At 39.7% G+C, this 21,043-nt stretch overlaps 1 protein-coding gene across 1 annotated transcript; it reads left to right on the top strand.

Annotated features, from left to right (window-relative positions):
• Window positions 1–281: 281 nt before the first annotated feature.
• LOC115918155 (alpha-1-macroglobulin-like) lies at window positions 282–20,695 on the top strand. Its single transcript, XM_030977366.1, has 15 exons — window positions 282–513; window positions 1,084–1,228; window positions 2,045–2,145; window positions 4,862–4,913; window positions 5,364–5,456; window positions 6,087–6,259; window positions 6,948–7,196; window positions 7,641–7,715; window positions 11,569–11,728; window positions 12,020–12,237; window positions 12,709–12,930; window positions 14,728–14,861; window positions 15,831–15,996; window positions 17,405–17,506; window positions 20,288–20,695. Exons 6-15 carry the CDS (start codon window positions 6,161–6,163, stop codon window positions 20,324–20,326), a joined length of 1,464 nt encoding a protein of 487 aa, XP_030833226.1. The 5' UTR covers window positions 282–513; window positions 1,084–1,228; window positions 2,045–2,145; window positions 4,862–4,913; window positions 5,364–5,456; window positions 6,087–6,160; the 3' UTR covers window positions 20,327–20,695.
• Window positions 20,696–21,043: the final 348 nt, after the last annotated feature.

The raw sequence follows: 21,043 nt of genomic DNA on the forward strand, positions 1-21,043 counted from the left end.
TCTTCTTCTCATTATAACGATCATTATCATGATTATTATCATCGTTTAATACTGACCAATATCTTCAGCATTGTCAGTTTTTAGTAGCAGAAGTAGTAGTAGTGGCGGCAATATTAATAGAAGCAGTGAAGTAGTAATAGGAGAAATGGTAGTAGTCGAAGATGAAGTAGTAGTAGTAGTAGTAGTGGCAGGAGAAGAAGTCATGATATTGGTAGTAGTAGAAGTCATGATAGAGGTAGTAGTAGTGATATTGTTTGAATAAAATCATCATATTATTATCTATGTATTTTTCCTAGGGAATCCCCAACCGTCATCGTCCCTGATACCATTACACAGTGGATTGGAAGTGGGTTCTGTATCTCCTCAACGACTGGCTTTGGTATCTCCGAACCCTTCTCAGTGACAGCTTACAAACCGTTGTTTGCGGATTACAATCTCCCGTACTCTGTCATACGAGGCGAGGAACTGGAGCTTCAAATCAACATCTTCAACTACTTAGAAAAGTGCTTACCGGTACATGAAAATAATACGATGTCAAATTCATAATCCGCTTTCTTGGCCAGTATAGAGATAATATATTGAAGCAGCACTGAAACGAAGTGTTTGGGGGTGTGGGCAGTGTGTGGGCGGTGTGGGCGGTATGTAGGAGACGGGGGCACCGGTCTTTCTCGGAAAATGAAATGCAAATTTACAAGGCTGTATCAGGGGAGGGAGCGAAAGGTAATCTAGGACGTCTTCTTTCTCTCTTTTTCTCTCTCACCCGCCTTCGCTCTTCTCCTTTGCCTTTTCTCTGTTTTCCCGTTTTTTCTTTCTCTTTTTCACCACTCGACTCGATTAAGGCATAGGTGTAAAATGCCGCTGTATATAAAGGGAGAAAGAGAGAGTGAGAGGGAAACATAATGTGATGAAAAGACAAACTGGACCAATGGGATCAATTATTACTTTCTGATATCAAATTTAACAAAAGTAAGAACAAACAAATCAAGGAGAACGATGTTATATCACATGCATTATAAAGAATGGCCACGGACCACCGCCCGTCCATATTTAAAACATTCCCCCCTGTCATTGTTGTTCCTAAAGGTTGAGGTAACTCTGACTCCGTCTGCTAAATTTGAGATCAAAGAGAAATCCAACAGCAAATACACTTGCGTATGCAGCAGCTCTGAACCAACCCAAGTGACCTTTAACGTTCGGCCCACAGCATTAGGGGACGTTGATCTGGAAAGTAAGTATACCATGCACCCCTGTCTATCAGTTCTGAAATAATGAGCGATGCCGTGAAGTATATGTCCTTTACGACATATCTTGTATCTATTGAACCCCTCCTCTCCAAGAGGCCTGCATCTATGGCCTTCATACAGGTCCCCTTTTTTCAATAGTTTTTTTTAAATTTTGTTTTATTGATTCCAAACAATACAAATCAATCTTAGAAATCCAAAAAAAGTTGTTTTTCCTTGACATGAATTCAAAATATTTTCATTACATAGATTGTACGATTGATGGAAACAAAAATTAAATCAGTTGTAACATAAAACAAATAACCCCATCCAACCAAACACATTACTATCCCCCTCCCCCACAATGCGACACACACACACCACCCGACCATACTTCCACCACACACTGTCACTAGCCTCCTCAGAATACCCCCAAATTGGAGCGACAAACAGAAACAATCTATTATTTTTTTTAAAATCATTTGAACGAGGCTACAATAGCCCAGTGTTAAAAGTTCATGAAACGCGCGCGAACGCACACATATACACACACACACACACACACGCGCGCGCACGCATAGCCGCACATACCCTCACACTCCCCCACCGGCGCATATTCGCACTCCATAGAAGAAAAAATTGTGAACCTATACGCCTTTTTCCCATCGCTTACATCCCTTACATGCTTAGTTTTCGTTATTATGTCAAATGCCCGGATACATTATAATGTTTAAAACGTTTTCCAAAGTGGAAAATGAATAAAGAACTGAACTGAACTGGACTTCACAATCATGCAACATAATATAAATGTGTCTTCCCATCAGCAACTGTGATCGTTGTGTATGACCAGACTGTATGCGGAGAGAAACCTGTTGAAACTGATGTAAGACACAGTGATGGACTAAGCAAACCTATTCTCGTAGAGGTAAGATTAAATATTTCACTGTATTAACGTACCCGATGCTGTATATCCAGTAAGTGCCAAACACGGGGGTGGGGTATAAATCTTCCGTCCATGAAGAGGGCAGCTTTTTTGTGTAGTGGACTACCGCACGTTTTCTTAATATTTCTACACGCCATGTTGGATACGCCACCCATTAGAGCAGCAAGAATGCTTTTACTGCACCTGCACTATTTCAGATGATCCAAAAACTGAAATTCATTCCACCCATCCATCAACGTGAATTGATTGTGAAATAACACGATTATTATGAAATATATTCATGTCATGTGTTCTTTATCTGTCATTAATATGCTTTTAATATGTATAGTCTTTGAACGAAATTCCCATTTGCCCATGGGCTTTTTTTATAGATCCATACGCTGTTTTGTATTGAACCTTAATATTAAGTGTTTTATCGAAATAAAGTTTAAACAAGTATTCGGGAACTAACAGATTTTGCAATCCACATCATTCTTCTACTTTTAATTGTAATCCTGGTATAAACATTTAACATCTTTAAAACAAATTAAGTCTTGTTTGGTTTCTTTAAATAAGTCACTCCGGAGACAGCAGTAAAAAGCCCCAAATATACACGGACCATTTACGCATGGATACGTCCAAATTTGTGCATTTTCGAATGATCATGGCCTTTTTTTGTGCCCTCTTGAAAAGATTTCTTCCACCTGCTATCATGAATGTACCATCGGTGCATAAATGAATAGTTATTACATAACGTGTTATATGAACACGTATCTAGCAGTCGTCTCGATGGGTTTTTACAGTTTTGTACACAATTAATGACCTATTCGCATAAAGTATCTTCGAAGTGGCTCATTTGATTTAGCCTTGTTATCTATCATCTCCATTTTCAAGTGTCAGAAGGTTCCTTTTTGTGAACAAATAATGGTTTCTTTTTACCCAAGCAACGCTGTATTAGACTAAAATGCCATGTCGGTATGTCCTCACAATAGGGACTTTTAGATTTGCACGTCAACAGCTTTGACTGCAACGTGTGACGTCATTTTAAGGCACTGCGCATGCGTTACGTCGTCTCAGTCTGCGATCGAGAATGCGTCAACCTAGATTTTCCTAAATCTAGTACATAGTTACATACCTACATATTGATATTTATATAGCGCCTTTACAATGCTCAAGGTACTAGTATGCCGCGTGCGCATAAAATATACAGTTCCTCAGGTAGACAAAGGAACATCCCTTCCCTGCTATCATGTAAAAAATGTGTAGAACAGGTGTCACAATCAACCATATTCACCTGTTTTGCAGTGAAGGGATGTTCTTTTGTTGAGGGTAGAATGAGGAACTGTATATTTTGTCCTCTTTCTTTGTCCGTGATGTTCATAGTGTTACTTCCTGCATGCATGTATATCGTCGAGTGCAAACTAAAAGATTTCTGTAGTCAACATGGGCAGTTAAGTACGTTGACACGCATGATCAGTCGGCGTTCGTCGTGTTCTCGTCCACTCAATCTAAAAGTCCTTAATATTGTACTTTGACGGATGCCATTTCTATATGCATCGTATAATTACCCGGCAGTACGTGTCGACACCGTCGTTAAAGTAGATATTCATTGATTTTAAATCTAGCTTTATTTTCATTATTGCAAAGTTGAAACTTTGATTCGACAAGGTTATCAAAATTCAATGCTTGGAAACATTCGAAGTAATGATTATTATAAATTACTAAACGCTTAAATACAGCCCCGGCATAGCACCTGAATAGCTCTCCGAACGCTGCTGAGATGTGTGAGATCACAACAGGGACATGATTTGCACAAGCAGACGATGTCTCATGACATCTCACACATTTTCAGTGCCTGTGTTTTCATCTTCTCTTGAGTTCTTTCTCTTACTTCACTACCGTCAGGCTAAATGTATAATCTATTGCCTCACTCTAAACCCCGCGCATGTTTTTATTTTGATGACAAATGCAGCGATACAAAAATAAAGGAATCTGTCGCTTGCAAACAAAATAAGACGCCATTGTATATTCAGCTGCAGACACCGCGGTATGTTCGGCGTTTTAAGAGGGAACAAATGCCGTCCTTAATATCAATCCGGGGGCTTTTCAATTTGAAAGTCTGGTTTCTTTGATTGTTAATTAACCCCTATCCTGTGTATTTACAAGTAAAAGATTTTAGTTATCAGAATCGGGTCATGTCCCCTTTTGATCGGTTTGACGTGCCAGTACATTTATATACACTAAACTCATTATAATTTGACAAATGATAGCTTTGCAATTATGTTCATTCTTTATGGGATGTCGTCTGCTTGGGCAGTATTGGTCCCTGTTGTGACGTCATTAAAACATCGTTATTTTTCTGGCGAATCTCTCGTATATCCCAGCTGCTATGGAGGTGGTTGTATTTTTATTTTTATAAATCACCCGATATGTAGCTGACCTCTAACTTGTACGATGGCCATCTGTTAGCTTACCAGTTACTAGTGATACATTAGTTGACATATTTGTGATTTTCTTTGAATTTCACCTTTAAATAATACAGTCTCACAAACCAGACCGCCAAGAATCGGTCGGTCGGTTTGGAGTCGATATGCAGTCAGTTTGGAGGTGTGACTGAAGGTATGCAATTGAAAGTGTTATTGTTTAACTCTCGACTGAGCTCTTTACTTCCACCCAGTTCGCCATCACAATTCCCTCTAATTGCTTTTATTTCTTACAGCCTGAAGGAGAGGAGGTGGAGGAATCGCTTAGTTTGTACTTCTGTCCAAAAGGTAAGCACTCATTGGTCATGTGATCATTTTGGACAAAGTATGGCCATGGTGACGAATTGTAATATGACGAACTGTAATGTGATCTAAAGATGGTATTCTCAACAAAGGTATAGTAAAAATTTATTGCGGGGAACTCTTCCCATGTTTTCAGCAACGTTTGGTCAGCTTGGTCAGAGCCAGGTAAGGTAATAAATATGACTTGGAGTTGATATGTAAGCAATATTAAATTCATGTAGATATTATCAATAATACTATTATTATCATCATTATTATTATCATCATCATCATCATTCTTTTTGTAGTCATAAGTAGTAGTAGTGATATCGACATATTCTATTTTTACTTTTAATATTAGCATTAAAAGCATTATCAAATCAGTATGAGCGTTATTATTGTAATTTGTCATTATTATTATTATTAAACTACTCCGTATTATCCCCTATTTAACAGAAGAGAAAGGCGGCACATTCAGGCATACATTTGAGATCTCAGTTCCGGTGGAGTATGTTACGGACTCGGGCAGAGTTACTATATTCTTGTCAGGTATTGGAACTATTCTGATCTATTACGCCATCTACTATTCAATATATTTTACCCTGAATGTTATAATAGACCAGTTCGTAGATAGCAAACGGTACAAATCCCCGCTGAAATGAAAGGAATATTTACACCCGTGTATCATAGGATGTACTATCGGTGCATAAATGAATCATGATTACATACATTTCACGGACACTTATTCAGTATTCATCTCGGTGGGTTAACACAATTACAAATGAACTGTAAAATGACATGCGCAGATAATATCTACGCGATGATTTATATCCACACATGCTGGATGATTTGTATGAAGTAGACCTACCTGATGATCGAAGTAATGATTTATCAGATTTACAGTGACACAATAAAGCATAGGATTGTATAAATAATTTGAGTACATTTTAAAAGTATCTTTTCGCTCGAAAATTCGTTTTTCCCCATTCCCTGACGAAATCTAGCAACACCGATTTTTCTTTAGGGGACCCGGTGCTGAAGCACTCCTCTACCCTCCGGCTCCCAAGGCGATAGACTATGTTTAAATCCACTATTGAGGTTACCAAACGATTGGTTCTAATATATAACCAAGTCTTTACATTTCAAATATCGGCATCTCCTTCTATTCATCTAACCTAGGGGACATTCTCGGCAATAGTCTTGCGAACATCGACAGACTGCTCAGGATCCCGTCTGGATGCGGTGAGCAGAACATGATCGGGTTTGTACCAAACATCTACGCGCTCCAGTACCTCCAAGCGACCGAACAAGCTGACCAATCACAAGTCAACAAAGCCTTGTCAAATATGAGGGTAATTATAGTGTTTGTGTTCTTGAAGTTTAGTGTACCACGTAAGTTAACATTCATCATACTGAAAGACCATGAGTAGATCCAAACTCGGACACAATTTACCCACTGGTAATTGATATGGCGGTAATCATATCAGGGTCCGGTAATCTAACAAAAAGAATGATGGGTTCAGAGCGATCACAACTTGATATCAATCGAAATCTGAAGGACAGAATCCTGGATTTAATTGTATGTCGCGTTTGTTCCCAAGGGGTTACTTAACCTAGCATCACACAAAGCCTTTTTTTAAATATTTTACTTAGAAGAATTAAATAGAGATCATAACTAAACCCATATTTATGATAAGTAATAAACTGTGAAAACCTCGATAGTGATCAATTACGTTCATCCATAACCAAATTAAACCATTTATATAATGGCTCGTGTGTTGAACCTACGATGCCTACAACATATAAAAAACATCCATCATTGCAAATAGATAAATTAATAGGAACTACGTCATCCTAGAAGGAGGCCGGGAAGATGTAGCAGTAGAAAAATGAAGAAAAATGAAGACGACGACGATAATGGAGAAGAAGGAGGAGGAGGGTGAAAATAAGAGGTTGCCAAAAGGAAAATAAGTAGGCAACGTAAAATGTAAACATTTATGCACTTGTTTCACACGTTTTCCCCGTTTTCATAATTTTCAGAAAGGATACCAGAAGCAGCTCAATTACCGGCGTAGCCTCGGGTCTTACTCAGCGTTTGGTAACCGGGACCCATCAGGGAGTGCATGGCTGACAGCCTATGTGATTCGCTCCTTCGCTCAGGCCAGTCCATTCATTACCATCGATACAAAGGACCTTGACGTCAGTATTAATTGGCTGTACAACACCCTCGGACAAGAGGAGAATGGGTGTTTCCGGTCAAGGGGTCGCGTAATCCACAAAGAGATGCAGGTATAAAAAAAGAGGGCCTCCACCCTGATATTAAGTGGGTTTCACTAGAAGCAGATTCATGAGAGAAACAAGTCAGGGAAAGTATGAGCACAAACTGATTAGAAATAGAAAAGTTGTACTTTTCTAAAGGTGCGGTCATTCAAACGCAAATTGCCAACGCTGCATCTAAAAGCACATATATGTTCAACATGCATACAGATCGAGTATTTTGATCAAAAAATATTTAGCCATATTAAATATCTCTTTTCTTCGTTTAACAGTTGAATTCACTGCTTTCACCTTGGATGTAGATGTGCAATGTTCCCTCCCATTTGTTTTTGTTTTACTTTTCATAGATTTACTTATTAAATCATTCATTTGCTGCAAAGCGCTAGGCTTTATATACATGTATCTATACATCTACCACGATTATTTGTAATTTGTCTTCTCTTGACCTCTCTTTAGGGTGGAGTGAATGATGAGGTGACTTTGACAGCGTTCATAGTCGTTAGCTTACTGGAAGCCCAGCAGCCTTTGGAAGTATGTATGGTGGGCTTGCTTCAAATCATTGTGTCATCCCGTCGGGTCGGGTGGTCGATTTTCATACCCGACCTTTTGTGAAAACGTGTCCCTTTATTCGCGAAATATCGGGGGTAATGTTTGTGATTTCACGAATAACGCGACCACCAGGCCGGACGCGATGATCGGATGATTCGAAGTAAGCCGTATGGTGCATTCACCGTTTTGAATTAGCAAGTAGAACCAATATGTGCATGTGCAATCAAATCTGCATAATAAAGACCACAACTCCAAATAAATAACGTGAATAATGCATTTGATCGTAGCTGGCTAAAAGGAAAAGAAATGTTAAAACGTGAAAATGCACTAAAATGAGACGACTTATAAAGTCTAAGGGGATCTACCTAATACTGTAGGTCTACAGATGAGTTTTTAATTTGTATTTCTTAATCCACACCTGTCATATTACGTACATTTCGTGGAAAATGATTTGTTATAGGTATGGTCCTTTAATAATAATAATAATAATAATACATATGATTTATAAGGCGCCAAATCCACTTGACAGTCAAATGCTCAAGGCGCATTTCCTGAATGTTCTGTAGTTTTTCACCAAGTGAGATATTTTTCAGACAGTAATAAAGGGGCGGACTGGATTTCTTAAAAAAGGGGGGAATAGCATGGCAAATACTGGTTAACGCCATATACGACTTCTTTTGGACAGCTGCGCGTAAACGAATGTACTTAATTGACGGTCAGCGCGCGCTAGCGTTCGCGAAACGGATGCTCCAGTTTCTCGTATGCTGCACGCACGTGAATAATGCGGTCGCGTCGTCCGTAGTTGATTGGACCCGAGTCAGGCCACTGAAAAGACAAGTAGTCTCGACATGTTACACCCCTTTAAAAACCACTTTCCAGTTAAACATGTAAGAAATAAATTATCGTGTAGAATTTCTTCAAGAATGATTGGAAAGGAGAATTGGAACTGAACTAGTTTAAAGTTGTATTTTCACAGATTATCGGAACTGAAGGCCTAGATCTACACGATATTAACATTCTAATTTTTAGCAATACATGATTTCCCCTCATTTGTACAAGTCAAAGCTTGTTTAACCCATAGGCCTACGTTACCGATCATAATTATTCAAAAATGTCAGCATATGTGTCGATTGTATCAAGCCATGAACCCTATTAGTGCTTGAATCGGACAACAATCAAATAAAAATTGATCTTTATTTTTTTTAGCTATATTCACTTTCATAAAAAAAAAAACAGTTCAGTAACATACAAATAATGCACAGCAGTGAGGGCATTAGTAGGAATTACCCACACAAGGTAGGCCTACCTTTGGAACAGTCTAAGTGTCTAAGACCCCTGTTACAGTGAGCAAAAGGCCGGGCCTGGCCTCGCACTGTAAACGCGCAAAAGGCCAAATGCGAGGCCAAACTGGCCGGGCATTTGGCCCTGCTCTGGAGGTAGTCTCGGCCGCGGCCTGGCCCCGCATTTTCTCACTGTAAACGCACGTAGGGACAGGCCGCGGCCTGGTCCGGCTTTTTCTCACTGTAAACGCACCAAATGCGCGGCCAATTGCGGGGCCAACTGTTACCCCGGAATTGTGTGCGTTTACAGTGCGAGGCCAGGCCGCGGCCCGTCCTCGCACTGTAAACGCACAAAATTGCGGGGCCGGTCCACGGCCTGGCCCGGCCCCGTAATTTTCTCACTGTAAACGGGGTCTAACACGCCCGAGGCATTAGCCGAGGGTTTTTGGACTGTTTTAAAGGTACCGAGTGTGGGTAAATTTACTGATGCCCGAACAAAATGATGTTATTATGTTTATAACATTATGATGTGGATCCTTGTTATTTAAGAAATCGCCCTCATCTCGAGGTCCATAGGCCTACATTAATACTATATCTACTGGGTCTACATCTATTGTATGAGTGTGATCTAGATCTAGATCTAACTTATTTTAAAAAACTAAGGTTTTGATCAAACTTTCTTAGTTTTAGTCTTACCTTTATCAACAGGATCATCCATCATAAACTTGTAAATCAATGCAACAGGTAATAGGAAAACTCGAAATTGAAACTCCAACTTGAACAATGAACTTCTAGATCTAGATCTAGATCGAGTCTACGACTACGCTTCGTAGAACTTGAAGTAACTGAGAGTCCGAACCAGCAAGGTAAAAATGTCTTTCCAAAGTGCAACTCCCAAACAGCGATAATGTATCTGTAGAATAGTTTAAAAAGCTGAAATAGTCAAACTGAAGCCAAACATATGTAGATCTAGCCTTTTCTAGGCCTACACAAAGCCTTGTCCTGAACATTACTTGAGTTAGACTGGGGTCTCTTATAAATGTTCACCACACAATCGTGGATTTGAAAAGTATTTGAAGTCGTTGAAAGGTCCTGATGTACGTTATCCTGCGAAAGTGAAAAAGCAAGTTGTTGATGGGAATTCAACTGAGTCACGGTCCGGAACTACTACTTCAAGCGGCTGTCTGGTCGTGTGCATGGAATAGGCGCGATTGCGCATGGACCTGGTCCAGGACCAGGATCTGGAACCGATTGAGTTGCACTAGGCAAAGTGATGTTTCTTTTCTCGTAGAGATGACATCCACGATGTGAGGACATTTTTTTCTTCCGCTCGTGGCTGGGGCTAGTGTACAGGAATTCCTGAGTGACTGCGTACTGTGGTGACCACTCACTGATTGAATGTGTCGGAACTCGAAACCGGCTCTAGCCAGAGTTGTAATGCATGTTGCTCTTAGTCTTAAGCCGTGGTTTGTATACAACTGTGAGCATCTAGCTTTCTAGAATATGTGTTTTATCTTATTTCCCATATTTTTTTTGCAAACTGGAACATTGCAATACCAGTTGTCACCATCTTCTGGCTTTTTTGCACTTGGTTTCTGCAATAGAAAAGGGCAATCTTTGTTGAGCTGCGAAACGTACCGCATGAAACTCTCATTCTCAAATGGACACTTTGAACTTTGAACATCCAGGTATTTCGTACATCACTCCGCTGTTTGACACCTCATCATGACGATTATTCTTTGTCAGTTGATCTCTTCTTCCAGTCGATCTCTTTTACTGATGATGTATCGAAGCCCGTCTTCAGCTGTCTCAAGTCGAAATTCGTCTGGTTTAAGTTCTCGAAGATTTTCGCGTCCACGATTAGATCTACAGAAGTAAGGCATACAATCGACGAACACTTTGTTCTGATGTAATTAGCTGGCGTGTCACAATCGAGCTGCGACGAGTTTTGTATGATTTGCATGTCATTTAGCTGAGATCGTGGGTTCGTGCTTGGTGGAGCCTTTGTCATTCTTCTTGAGCTTCACTAAAACAGCTTAAAAACATTCTCACACTTAGTGGCCCGAATTCACAAAGGAGGTTTGTCGACAAACCGAGGTTTTTTAAACATGTTTAAATCGGGCCGAAAATGTCGCAACGACTCAACCAGTCACTAAATAAGCGGGGGGGGGGGGGGGGGGGGGGGGGTAAGAGGACACCCTTTTTTTTTTCTTTCTTGATCTCGAAATTTGAAGAAAAAAAATTACCCCCCAAAAAATTACCAAGGGGGGAGGGGGTTTGGGGTTTTTCGTCCAAAATACACACATAACAAATACCAAAGGAGAGGGGGGGGGGGGGGTTCAAACCCCCCCCCCTGCGTACGCGCCTGAATCTAGTGATATCGGGAGGTTTCAGTGATAAAACCAGAGACGACAAAAAAAATTGGAATAGTGTTTAAAAAAACAGAAAAAAACAATGATAACCTATGTTTTTAATAATGTACATGCAAAACTACAGTACAGTGCATGTCTTTTTTTAATTTACGGAGAATTAATGATTTTGATATTCTCTTTCAGACCCAGGCTATCCAAGACGCGTTGTCCTGTATCCGCAACTCTATCGGCAGTTTGGAAGACACATACACTGCCGCCCTCATCGCCTACGCCCTGAGTATAGCTAAGGATCCCAACGTCAATAAAGTTCTGGAATACCTCGAATCAGTCGCCAAAAATGAAAGTACGTGTACTTTAGGGATAGATTTATCCATATGAAACAGCTTACGAGAATAGACCAGTTCGAAAAGTCACTACGATAATTAGATGGGAATGCTTTTTGCTTTCCCAGTGTGGACATCCCTTTTTTTTTGGGGGGGGGGGGGGGGTAAACGGGGGCCTTTTTCAAGGGGCAATTTGACTCCAGTAACAATCATGCGCTTTCACACCTTTGGAATATGAAATAACACCACCTGTCTTTTGCTACCGTTCTGCTCAACTTAAATAGCTTTACCCCTGTAAATGATATTAACAGATGGAGTGAGATACTGGGTAAGCAGCCGAACCCAGACTCCGGGATCGCGTAGATACAACCGTGGTGCAACCGCTTCCTCCCTCAGCATTGAGATGACCGCGTACGTACTCCTAACCTACATCAATGTTTACGGTCATGACGCCATAGCCCGCGGCTCGGCTATCTCCAAGTGGATTGTCTCACAGCAAGGCCCTAACGGAGGGTTTAAATCGTCTCAGGTAATATTTTGAGGAAATTATAATGAAATGTGAATGCATTTTTACAAAGTAAGGATTATGGCAATATCCCCCTCCTTATTTTATTTACAACCTCTAAACTTTTGATAACTGTTCTTGCGTTTCCAAGTAGCATTTGGAATTACTACCGTATTATCCCCTCTCCCTGACGATCTCACACAGCAGACGAAGACTGTAGCTGAACAGCTATAAGTATAAGAAAACAAAATGAGGGGGGGGGGGGGGGTGGGTATTTTGAATTGATATCAAAAGTTGATATCCCCAACAGACTAGCTTGAAGCATTGTTCTATTATGACGTAATTTTTAAAAGAGCAGTTATTTAGATAATATAAAATAACTTTTGGTTAATATAGCTACTAAATTCCCTCATGCTAGATAGTATTCCAAGTAATGAAAGGAGAACATCATGCAACTTTTTAGGATATTCTTCGAAACCACTGTCTAATTCCCAGGACACCGTCGTCGCCATTCACGCTCTCGCTGAGTATGCCCGTCTTGTGTTCGGCGGCGAGTCTAACCTGGGTATTGCGTTTAGCTACCAGGAGCCTTTTTCGTTGAACTCAATATTCATCATCCATGATGGAAATCGTCTCGTTCTCCAGCGGGCCGACCTCGACCAACTTCCAAAGGCCATCGACGTCATCGCTATTGGCGAAGGATGTGCCCTTCTTCAGGTAAAGTTCATTTTATTTCATTTCGGTAATGACTGTAGATTTCAAGATTTCAAGATTTCAAATTTATTCATGTTTCCAACAAAACATTACAAATCAATTATAAGCATTTAAAACAAATTTAAGAAATACATGTTGGAAACAGAGGGGTCCACTAAAAAGCAATGCTTGTACAAGTGTGAACACCTCAAATAAAACTTAGGAATAATGAGTAATTAAATTAACTAATCTGTAACTACAAAAGGAACTACAAAATAGGGGAAAGAAAAAGGGGAATGCCAACAGAGACGAGAAAGGGACAATACAATACTTTACACGTCAAAGATAGAAGAACACGGTCATAATACAAAGACTGTAACGGGAAAAAACAAAAGAAAACCGAGGCAAAGCAATATAAACCATGAAAAAAACAAATAAATACTAAAAATATGGATTTGATTAAAGATTATAATCAAGGGCACTATGAAAAAACAAGAGATAATGAGAGAGAGAGAGAGAGGAGAGAGAGGGGGGAAACTTCAAAATAGGGCTGGTAGGATAATCCTTAAGATAAACCCTCATAATCATACTTCAACATATCAAATTCACGACCTCTTAAAATGGGAATCCCTAAAAACCAGACGTAAAAAGCACATGTACATAATGCTGTATAAGATTTTCCATAATTTAACTCCAGACTATATGCAGAATAATCTTTTACAAAGAAACCAATTATGCCCTAAGAAATATCGATAACTTAGCCTAAAACTAATTATTGTAAACGAACATTCTTTTATCGCGGATCTAAATTATATAATGAATTACCGATTAACTTACGTAGACCGAACACACTCAATTTATTTCGACAGGGCCTAAATGAATGGATGCTAGATTTTGATGTATAAACTTTTGGTGTAAACGGGGAGGGGGAGGGATGGTAACAGTCGTTTCATAATATGTTATAGAGGGTTTGGGAGGGGGTAGTAATATTATTTTTTTTAATATTTTGTGTTTTATTTCTATGTTTGATTATTTCTGGACCTCTAGGAAGAACAGAGCCATTTTAATAATGGCTCTGAATAGAGCTTTCCAGCCGTTTTTTATTCTTGATTTGTATTATTTTTAAATTGTATTCTTGTATGTATTGAATTTTTATACGGAAAATAAAACCAAACCAAACCAAGGGGGGAAGGGGGGAAGGGGGGGGGATTGAGGGGGACGGGGAACCACACAAGATTTTGCTACTGTAACAATGCATATACATAAATGGATGTAGGCTAAATTCGCGAATATAGCATCGAGTATCCTTTCTTCCTTCAATAAAATAATGATTCAATTGAGCCTTTGGTTACCTAGCAGGGTTAAAACGGAAAACACGTGTTTTTCAATATAAATGGTGAAGAGCACTTTCCCCCCCCCCCCCCCCGAAATTTGGCCGATCGATATTTTGTTCTGTTGGGAGGAGGGGGGGGGTCACCATTTTGTGGTCACCCATTAGCACAATTTAAAAAAAATTAAAAACAAAAATCGGGGGGGGGGGGGGAGGTCCTTCAAAACACACACAATAAAAAAAAATTGAGGGGTGGGGGTCGAACTCACCCCCCCCCCCCCCCCCCCCCCCGCGTACGCGCCTGGCTGCAATTGATATGAATCGCAAATAAGTTGCGATTGATATCTATAAGACGGGGCCTAGAACGCCATATGTTAGGTAGAATATCCACACTAAATTAATTGTATTCAATATTCTCGCTCCATTCACGTCAGTTATAATTCTTAAAACTTATTCTTTGCTTACGTTTACTTTGTTCAAATAATTATCAGGTTATCATCCGATATAACGTTCATCCGGCTCTTCCTCCCGCACCAGCCTTCGACATCAGTTTTAACGTGGGTCCAACGACGCAACAACTTGAAGACGCCTGCCAAGAAAGCTTTAATCTCAATGTGTGTGTGAGGTAAATAAAGGTGGAACTATTATCATCTTGAAGACGCATGCCTATGAAGCTTGATGATGGCTTGATACTCAGGGTCATAGAAGGTCGTATTCATGGAAAGAAAAAGAGGGGAAGACCTCGTAAAGGCTTTTTAGACGATGTGGAGCAACAGGGTATGAAATGCTGAAACGGATGACTCAAGACGGAGGAACTTGGAGAGACAATTGATATAAAATTTTGATTGGGTCACTGAACCTGTCATAAACTGACAGATCACTATTGATGATGATTATCATCTTAGAATAAAGATGAATTTTAAGTGAAACATAATAAAGATCCGTCGTTTAGGTCTTAAATCATATCTACCGCCATCAAACTAAACAAACGACAATCGAATAATTATTAATTGACTTGTTATTCCATCATGCAATAACTCACTAGTTTGTATCATTTAACATTTATCATGCCACAGGGCTAATCCCCATTGTGCCAAGCCCAAATCCCCCTTGTCGGGTTGTTTTTGAGATAATCTGATTAACGAGATGGTTCTATGAACAGCGAGTGCAAAACACACAGCACAGTCCAATGAGCATGAACAATTACTGCTACTACGAAAGTGTGCACGCACGCACATGGATCTCGACGGGGAGACGGGACGGCCGACCGACCAGCCAACTAACCAACAAACCAATTAATCAGCCAACTACCTTACCAACTAACTTCGACCAAATCAACCAATTATTACCCACCCGCGGACCATCTACATATCAAACTTACCCAGAAACCGAATTTAACTAACCTATAACGCGTCAAAAACTAAATTTGTTAACCGGCACACATAACCTACCGACCGAAGTCAACCAACCCCAACCATTCCACTAACTAACTAGCTAACCGATGAACAGACGAACAACCAACCAACCAACCAAACAATCAACCAACTAACTAACCAACCAACCAACTTAACAAGACAATTCGTCGTTTTAACAGGTATCTCGGTGATGATGGATTTTCCAACATGGCCATGGTCGAGGTGAAGCTAGTTACTGGTTTCGTTCCTGAACAAAAGTCCTTTGATTTACTGAAGAATGGGTTCTACCCAGAACTCACTAGGGCTGAACAAAGAGACAAGAAGGTCGTCTTGTACTTCAACGAGGTATCTAGCTTCCCTACCCTTCCTACTCTTAATCCCCATTGTACCAAGCCCAATATCCCCCTGTGCCAATTTTATTTTGAGATAATCTGATTAACGCGATGGTTCTATGAATAGCGCGTGCGAAACACACAGCACAGTACAATGAGCATGAACAATAACTGTTATTACGAATGCGTGCAAACATGCACAAGGCAGCGAAGCAATGGCTCGCTCGCATGTACAAAGCACTATAACGGTACCGTGCATGTAGCCTTTGCTACCCTTCCTACTCTTAACAGTATGCAGTTTTTACATTATCGTTGGATCCAGAATGCTAGGAATTATGATTTAGATATATTAGTAGATAGATCAAAATTCACAGAAAAGTTTGAATGCATTTCTAATGCAGTACGTTGTGCAATTCTTAAATAATAGCAATTTGATAGTAACTAATCACGAAAGCCTTTTAATTGAAAATAAATAAATCTAGAATCACTTTTTCTTGTGCAAAAAATTAGCAATTGTCGGAATGGTTCATTTAAGAAAACTGTATTATTCAAACGAGGAAGGGTTGGAACATAAAATAAATTGTTGGAGGAGGGTAAACTGATCAATCTAGAAAATAAGAAAGCTCTAAACTGCAATGCTTGTGGGTTAATAGGCAGTTTACATATAGTTGTATCAGGATTCTTTTTTAAAAACTTTTTTTTCGGGGGGGGGGGAGGATTGCAATTGGAATGAAAAATAACCTATCAGGTCTATATAAATAATTGTAACATCTATATGGCATAACTGTATACAATTCTTCGTAGAAGTCAACATTATGATAGAGCAATATCATCATTGTAATGCCTTCATTAATAATTTTCAGATTATGCTTTATGTCACTGTAATTTTCGCACAAGGTTATTGAACTTGCTACATGGTGATCATGTCGAAAGAGTTTGCGATCGTTTTGTATGAAGAAAATGTTTCGAAAAATATAATCTTAATTACCTCGACGCCATTTTTAAGTATTGCGTCTCCGGACGAGTATCCCCTGGACAATCCCTTGGATAGTTACTTGCCAAACCACCACCCATATACACCCCCCCCCCTCCAACAGCTTACCATGATAGTATTCCTACGGATGTAAATTCAAGGGTTATCGTTGTCCTAGGGAAAGTTTTTTTTAAAGGTTTTATGTACTGAAATCAAAGCCGTTCCTTTTTGTTCTCTGGCATCTTATTTGCTTGACTTGGCGTCTTCCGTACACCCATTGTAATATCCTATACGCTCTTAAATGCTACATCAAGACTTGTCACATTTATGCGTGCATGGAACGCTCGTGATGTGAATCTGACTGCTAAGAAAGCATAAATAAACTTGTTTCCTTCTATAATTACACTTTTACTGTCATATCTTCGTATTTTCTCTCATTCTATTTCAGTTTAACGCCAAACCGTTGTGCTTTGATCTGGAGGTTAGACGTGTCCATCACGTCACAGATCCAAGCCCGGTCTCATCACGGTTTACGACTACTACGCGCCAGGTAAATAGTCAGCTTTTAAAAGTATCTCGTCTAAGAATTTACGATGGCACTGATCGTTTAAAGGGAAATCCAACCCAAATAGGCACTACTCAAAAGAAAACAGAAAAATGAGAGAAGCAAACTGATGAAAGTTTCAATTAAACCTGGCTAAATATAAGAAAGTTGGGAATTTGTATAAGTTGTAATCACTTTACATAATGGGCACTTCAAATTGGCTGGGCCCGTAATGTAACTTGGTGTAGGGCCGAACTACTTTCCCGTCTGTTCCAACATAATTATAAAATCTCTAAAAATTTTAATTTTTCAAAAATGTATTGCTCAGGAGGGTCTATTCATTTTAGAGGACCTACAATAATATGCTATCTACAATATGTTTTGATTAGTGCCCCGAGAGAGAAGGAACATTGAATACGAGAAAACAAAAATTAATGATCGAACAGAAAAAAAGAAAGGAAAAGAAAAGAAAGAAAGGAAAAAAAGGAAAGAAAGGAAAAGAAAAGAAAGGAAAGAAAAGAGAAGAAAGAAAGAGAAAAAGAGTCGTCTCGTCGAGGGAGCAAGAAAGACACGGGTAAATATGTTGCTGTGTCGGGTCAGCTGTGTCGGTATTCTTGCTGGATTATCGTGTACTATATCAATACAGAAGTTTGAAGTCGGTGAGATGTATATTGTCGGTCGGCCGACAAGTTTTTTTCCCTACGAACTGTGACTTTTTATCCGCTGTGAAGACTTCGAGAGTGACTACAACTACAATACTTGTATTTTATCGAAGTTTCACTTTCCTATGATATCAGCTTAAGAAATCGGAATTTTAAAAATTTTAAGAGTCAACAACGGTACGACGGATCGTCTTCCTTTCTCTGTAATGTGATGAAACGTCAAAAATTCTGCGCTTTGCGTGGAAGGGGAAAACTTCATTTAGACGAGTCGAGAACGGTACAACGAATCGTCTTCTTTCTCTAATGATTTAAGGAAACGCCAAAGCTTCCGCGCTTCGCGCGAGAGAGGGAAACTGAATTCAGACAAATAGGGCTTATTAAAATTCAAAAACGGTACAACGAATCGTCTTCTTTCTCTAATAGTTTAAGGAAACGTCAAAGCTTCCGCGCTTCGCGCGAGAGGGGGAAACTGAATTCAGACAAAAAGGCTTTAAGAGTCGAAAACGGTACAACGAATCGTCTTCTTTCTCTAATAATTTAAGGAAACGTCAAAGCTTCCGCGCTTCGCACGAGAGGGGGAAACTGAATTCAGATGAATATAGGGCTTAATAAGAGTCGAAAACGGTACGACGAATCGTCTTCCTTTCTCTATATTTGATGAAACGCCAAAAATTCCGCGCTGCGCGCGAGGGAAAACTTCATTTAAACGAGTCGAGAACGGTACAACGAATCGTCTTCGTTCTCTAATAATTTAAGGAAACGTAAAAGCTTCGGCGCTTCGCGCAAGAGGAGGAAACTGAATTCGGACAAATAGGGCTTATTTAGAGTCGAAAACGGTACAACGAATCCTCTTCTTTCTCTAAAAACTTAAGGTAACGTCAAAGCTTTCGCGCTAAAGGGGGAAACTGAATTCAGACAATTAGGGCTTATTAAGAGTCGAAAACAGTACAACGAATCGTCTTCCCTCCTCTATATTGTGATGAAACGCCGAAAATTCCGAGCTTCGCGCGAAGGGGAAAACTTCATTTAGACGAGTCGAGAACGGTACATCGAATCGTCTTCTTTCTCTAATAATTTAATGAAACGTCAAAGCTTGCGCGCTTCGCGGTGAAGGGGGAAACTGAATTCAGACAATTAGGGCTTATTAAGAGTCGGAAACGGTACAACGAATCGTCTTCTTTCTCTAATAATTTAAACAAAACTTCCGCGCGAAGCGCAGAAGGGGGAAGCTTCATTCAGACAAGGATTAAGAGTCGAGCACGGTTCAACGAATCGTCTACTTTCTCTAATAATTTAATTCAACGTCAAAACTTCCGCGCTTTGCGCGGTGGGGGGGGGGGGGTTGGAGAAACTGAATTCAGACAAGAATTAAGAGTCGAGCACGGTTCAACGAATCGTCTACTTCTCTAATAATTTGATTATACGCCAAAACGTCCGCGCTTCGCGCGGGCGGGAAGAAACGAAATTCAGACAAGAATTAACAGTCTACTCTTATAATGAAACGTCAAAGCTTTCGCGCTTCGCGCAGGAGGGGGGGAACCTCTTTCAGACAAGGATTAACAGTCGAGAACGGTACAATAAATCGTCTTCTTTTCCTAATAATTTAGGGAAATGTCTAAGCTTCCGCGCTTCGCGCGGAGGCCTATCACCCTGACCCCCTAATGAGCGCGCTTCGCTTGCTTGATACCGCCCCTCCCTAAAATAAGATTCTAGCTCCGCGCCTGCATTAAAATATATAGCTATAAATGCTGACTGTTGACGAAATAATTCGTATATTTCTGTCGTCGTGGAAAATGACCATTTGCACGTACGCAAGTACTACAGAAAGTCCATAGGAAAAACAATTTAGCCTTCGGCCCGGGGTTCATAGGGTTAATTTTTAGATATTTGTCGTTTAATTTTGTCGGTAATTGGTGGCTAGTTTTGTCGTTAATCGTTGGCCTCTACACCCCCCCCCCCCCCCACTTGGAAAAGGTCTAGCGACGCCCCTGGTGGTATCGTGCAGGTTTGGTGAGAGTGAGCTAATTAGTGACTTTCGTTCTAAATTAATATATTTGAAATGTATACATAACCATTACACGCTTTCCTCTATAAATCATTAGCCTACCATATTTTCATTTCATAGATGTCATTCTCTCCACCGAGTGGCACATGGAATGTGTAATCGAAGCGAAAGGTGTACCTCTTCAACTACCTGCGGTCGAAGAGCCTGAGGAGCTACCACCCGGCGACCAGTTATAAGCACTACCAGTGCAGTAGGAGGTTATCCAAGTCCTTCCTACTGATGCAGACCAGGCTTAACTTAATAGGGAACCTGGTGTCATTGGTGACATGTTAGGTGACTAACAATAAATCGAATATTGATTTAATGTCTCAATGTTCTTTAAGCATATATAGGTGAAGGGTAAATAAAATATTGTTTTGAGAATTGTCACATTTGGTTTAAGTTTATTCTTTAATCATTAAATTATTTATACACATTATAAACTTAATTTAAGTCAACTGAGACATCCAGTAGGCTTTAGTTATTAGACAGATTTAAATTGTTATTTACTTGTTAAGAAAATTAAATAAAAGTAGTGAGCTAAAGATAATTATTATGAAACACATACAGTATATTCGGATTTGGTATACCTTCATGTATTAGTCAATTCTTTCATATTTGGTGTATATTCTTTAATCATCTTCTTAAAAACGAGGGAGGGGGGGGGGGGGGGGGTAATAGAGTTTATTTATTTATTTCCTTTTCAAGGAGTAAAATTATCTGGAAATATAATTAATACCAACTCAATTTTTCACCAAAGTTCACTTTAGCTGAATTGAAGTAGAATCGTACACACATGTCCATTATATCATCTTAAAGCCCCCCCCCCCAAAAAAA

Source organism: Strongylocentrotus purpuratus, unplaced genomic scaffold (assembly GCF_000002235.5).
Source record: "Strongylocentrotus purpuratus isolate Spur 01 unplaced genomic scaffold, Spur_5.0 spur5_scaffold_9, whole genome shotgun sequence".
Taxonomy (NCBI): Eukaryota; Metazoa; Echinodermata; class Echinoidea; order Camarodonta; family Strongylocentrotidae; genus Strongylocentrotus; species Strongylocentrotus purpuratus.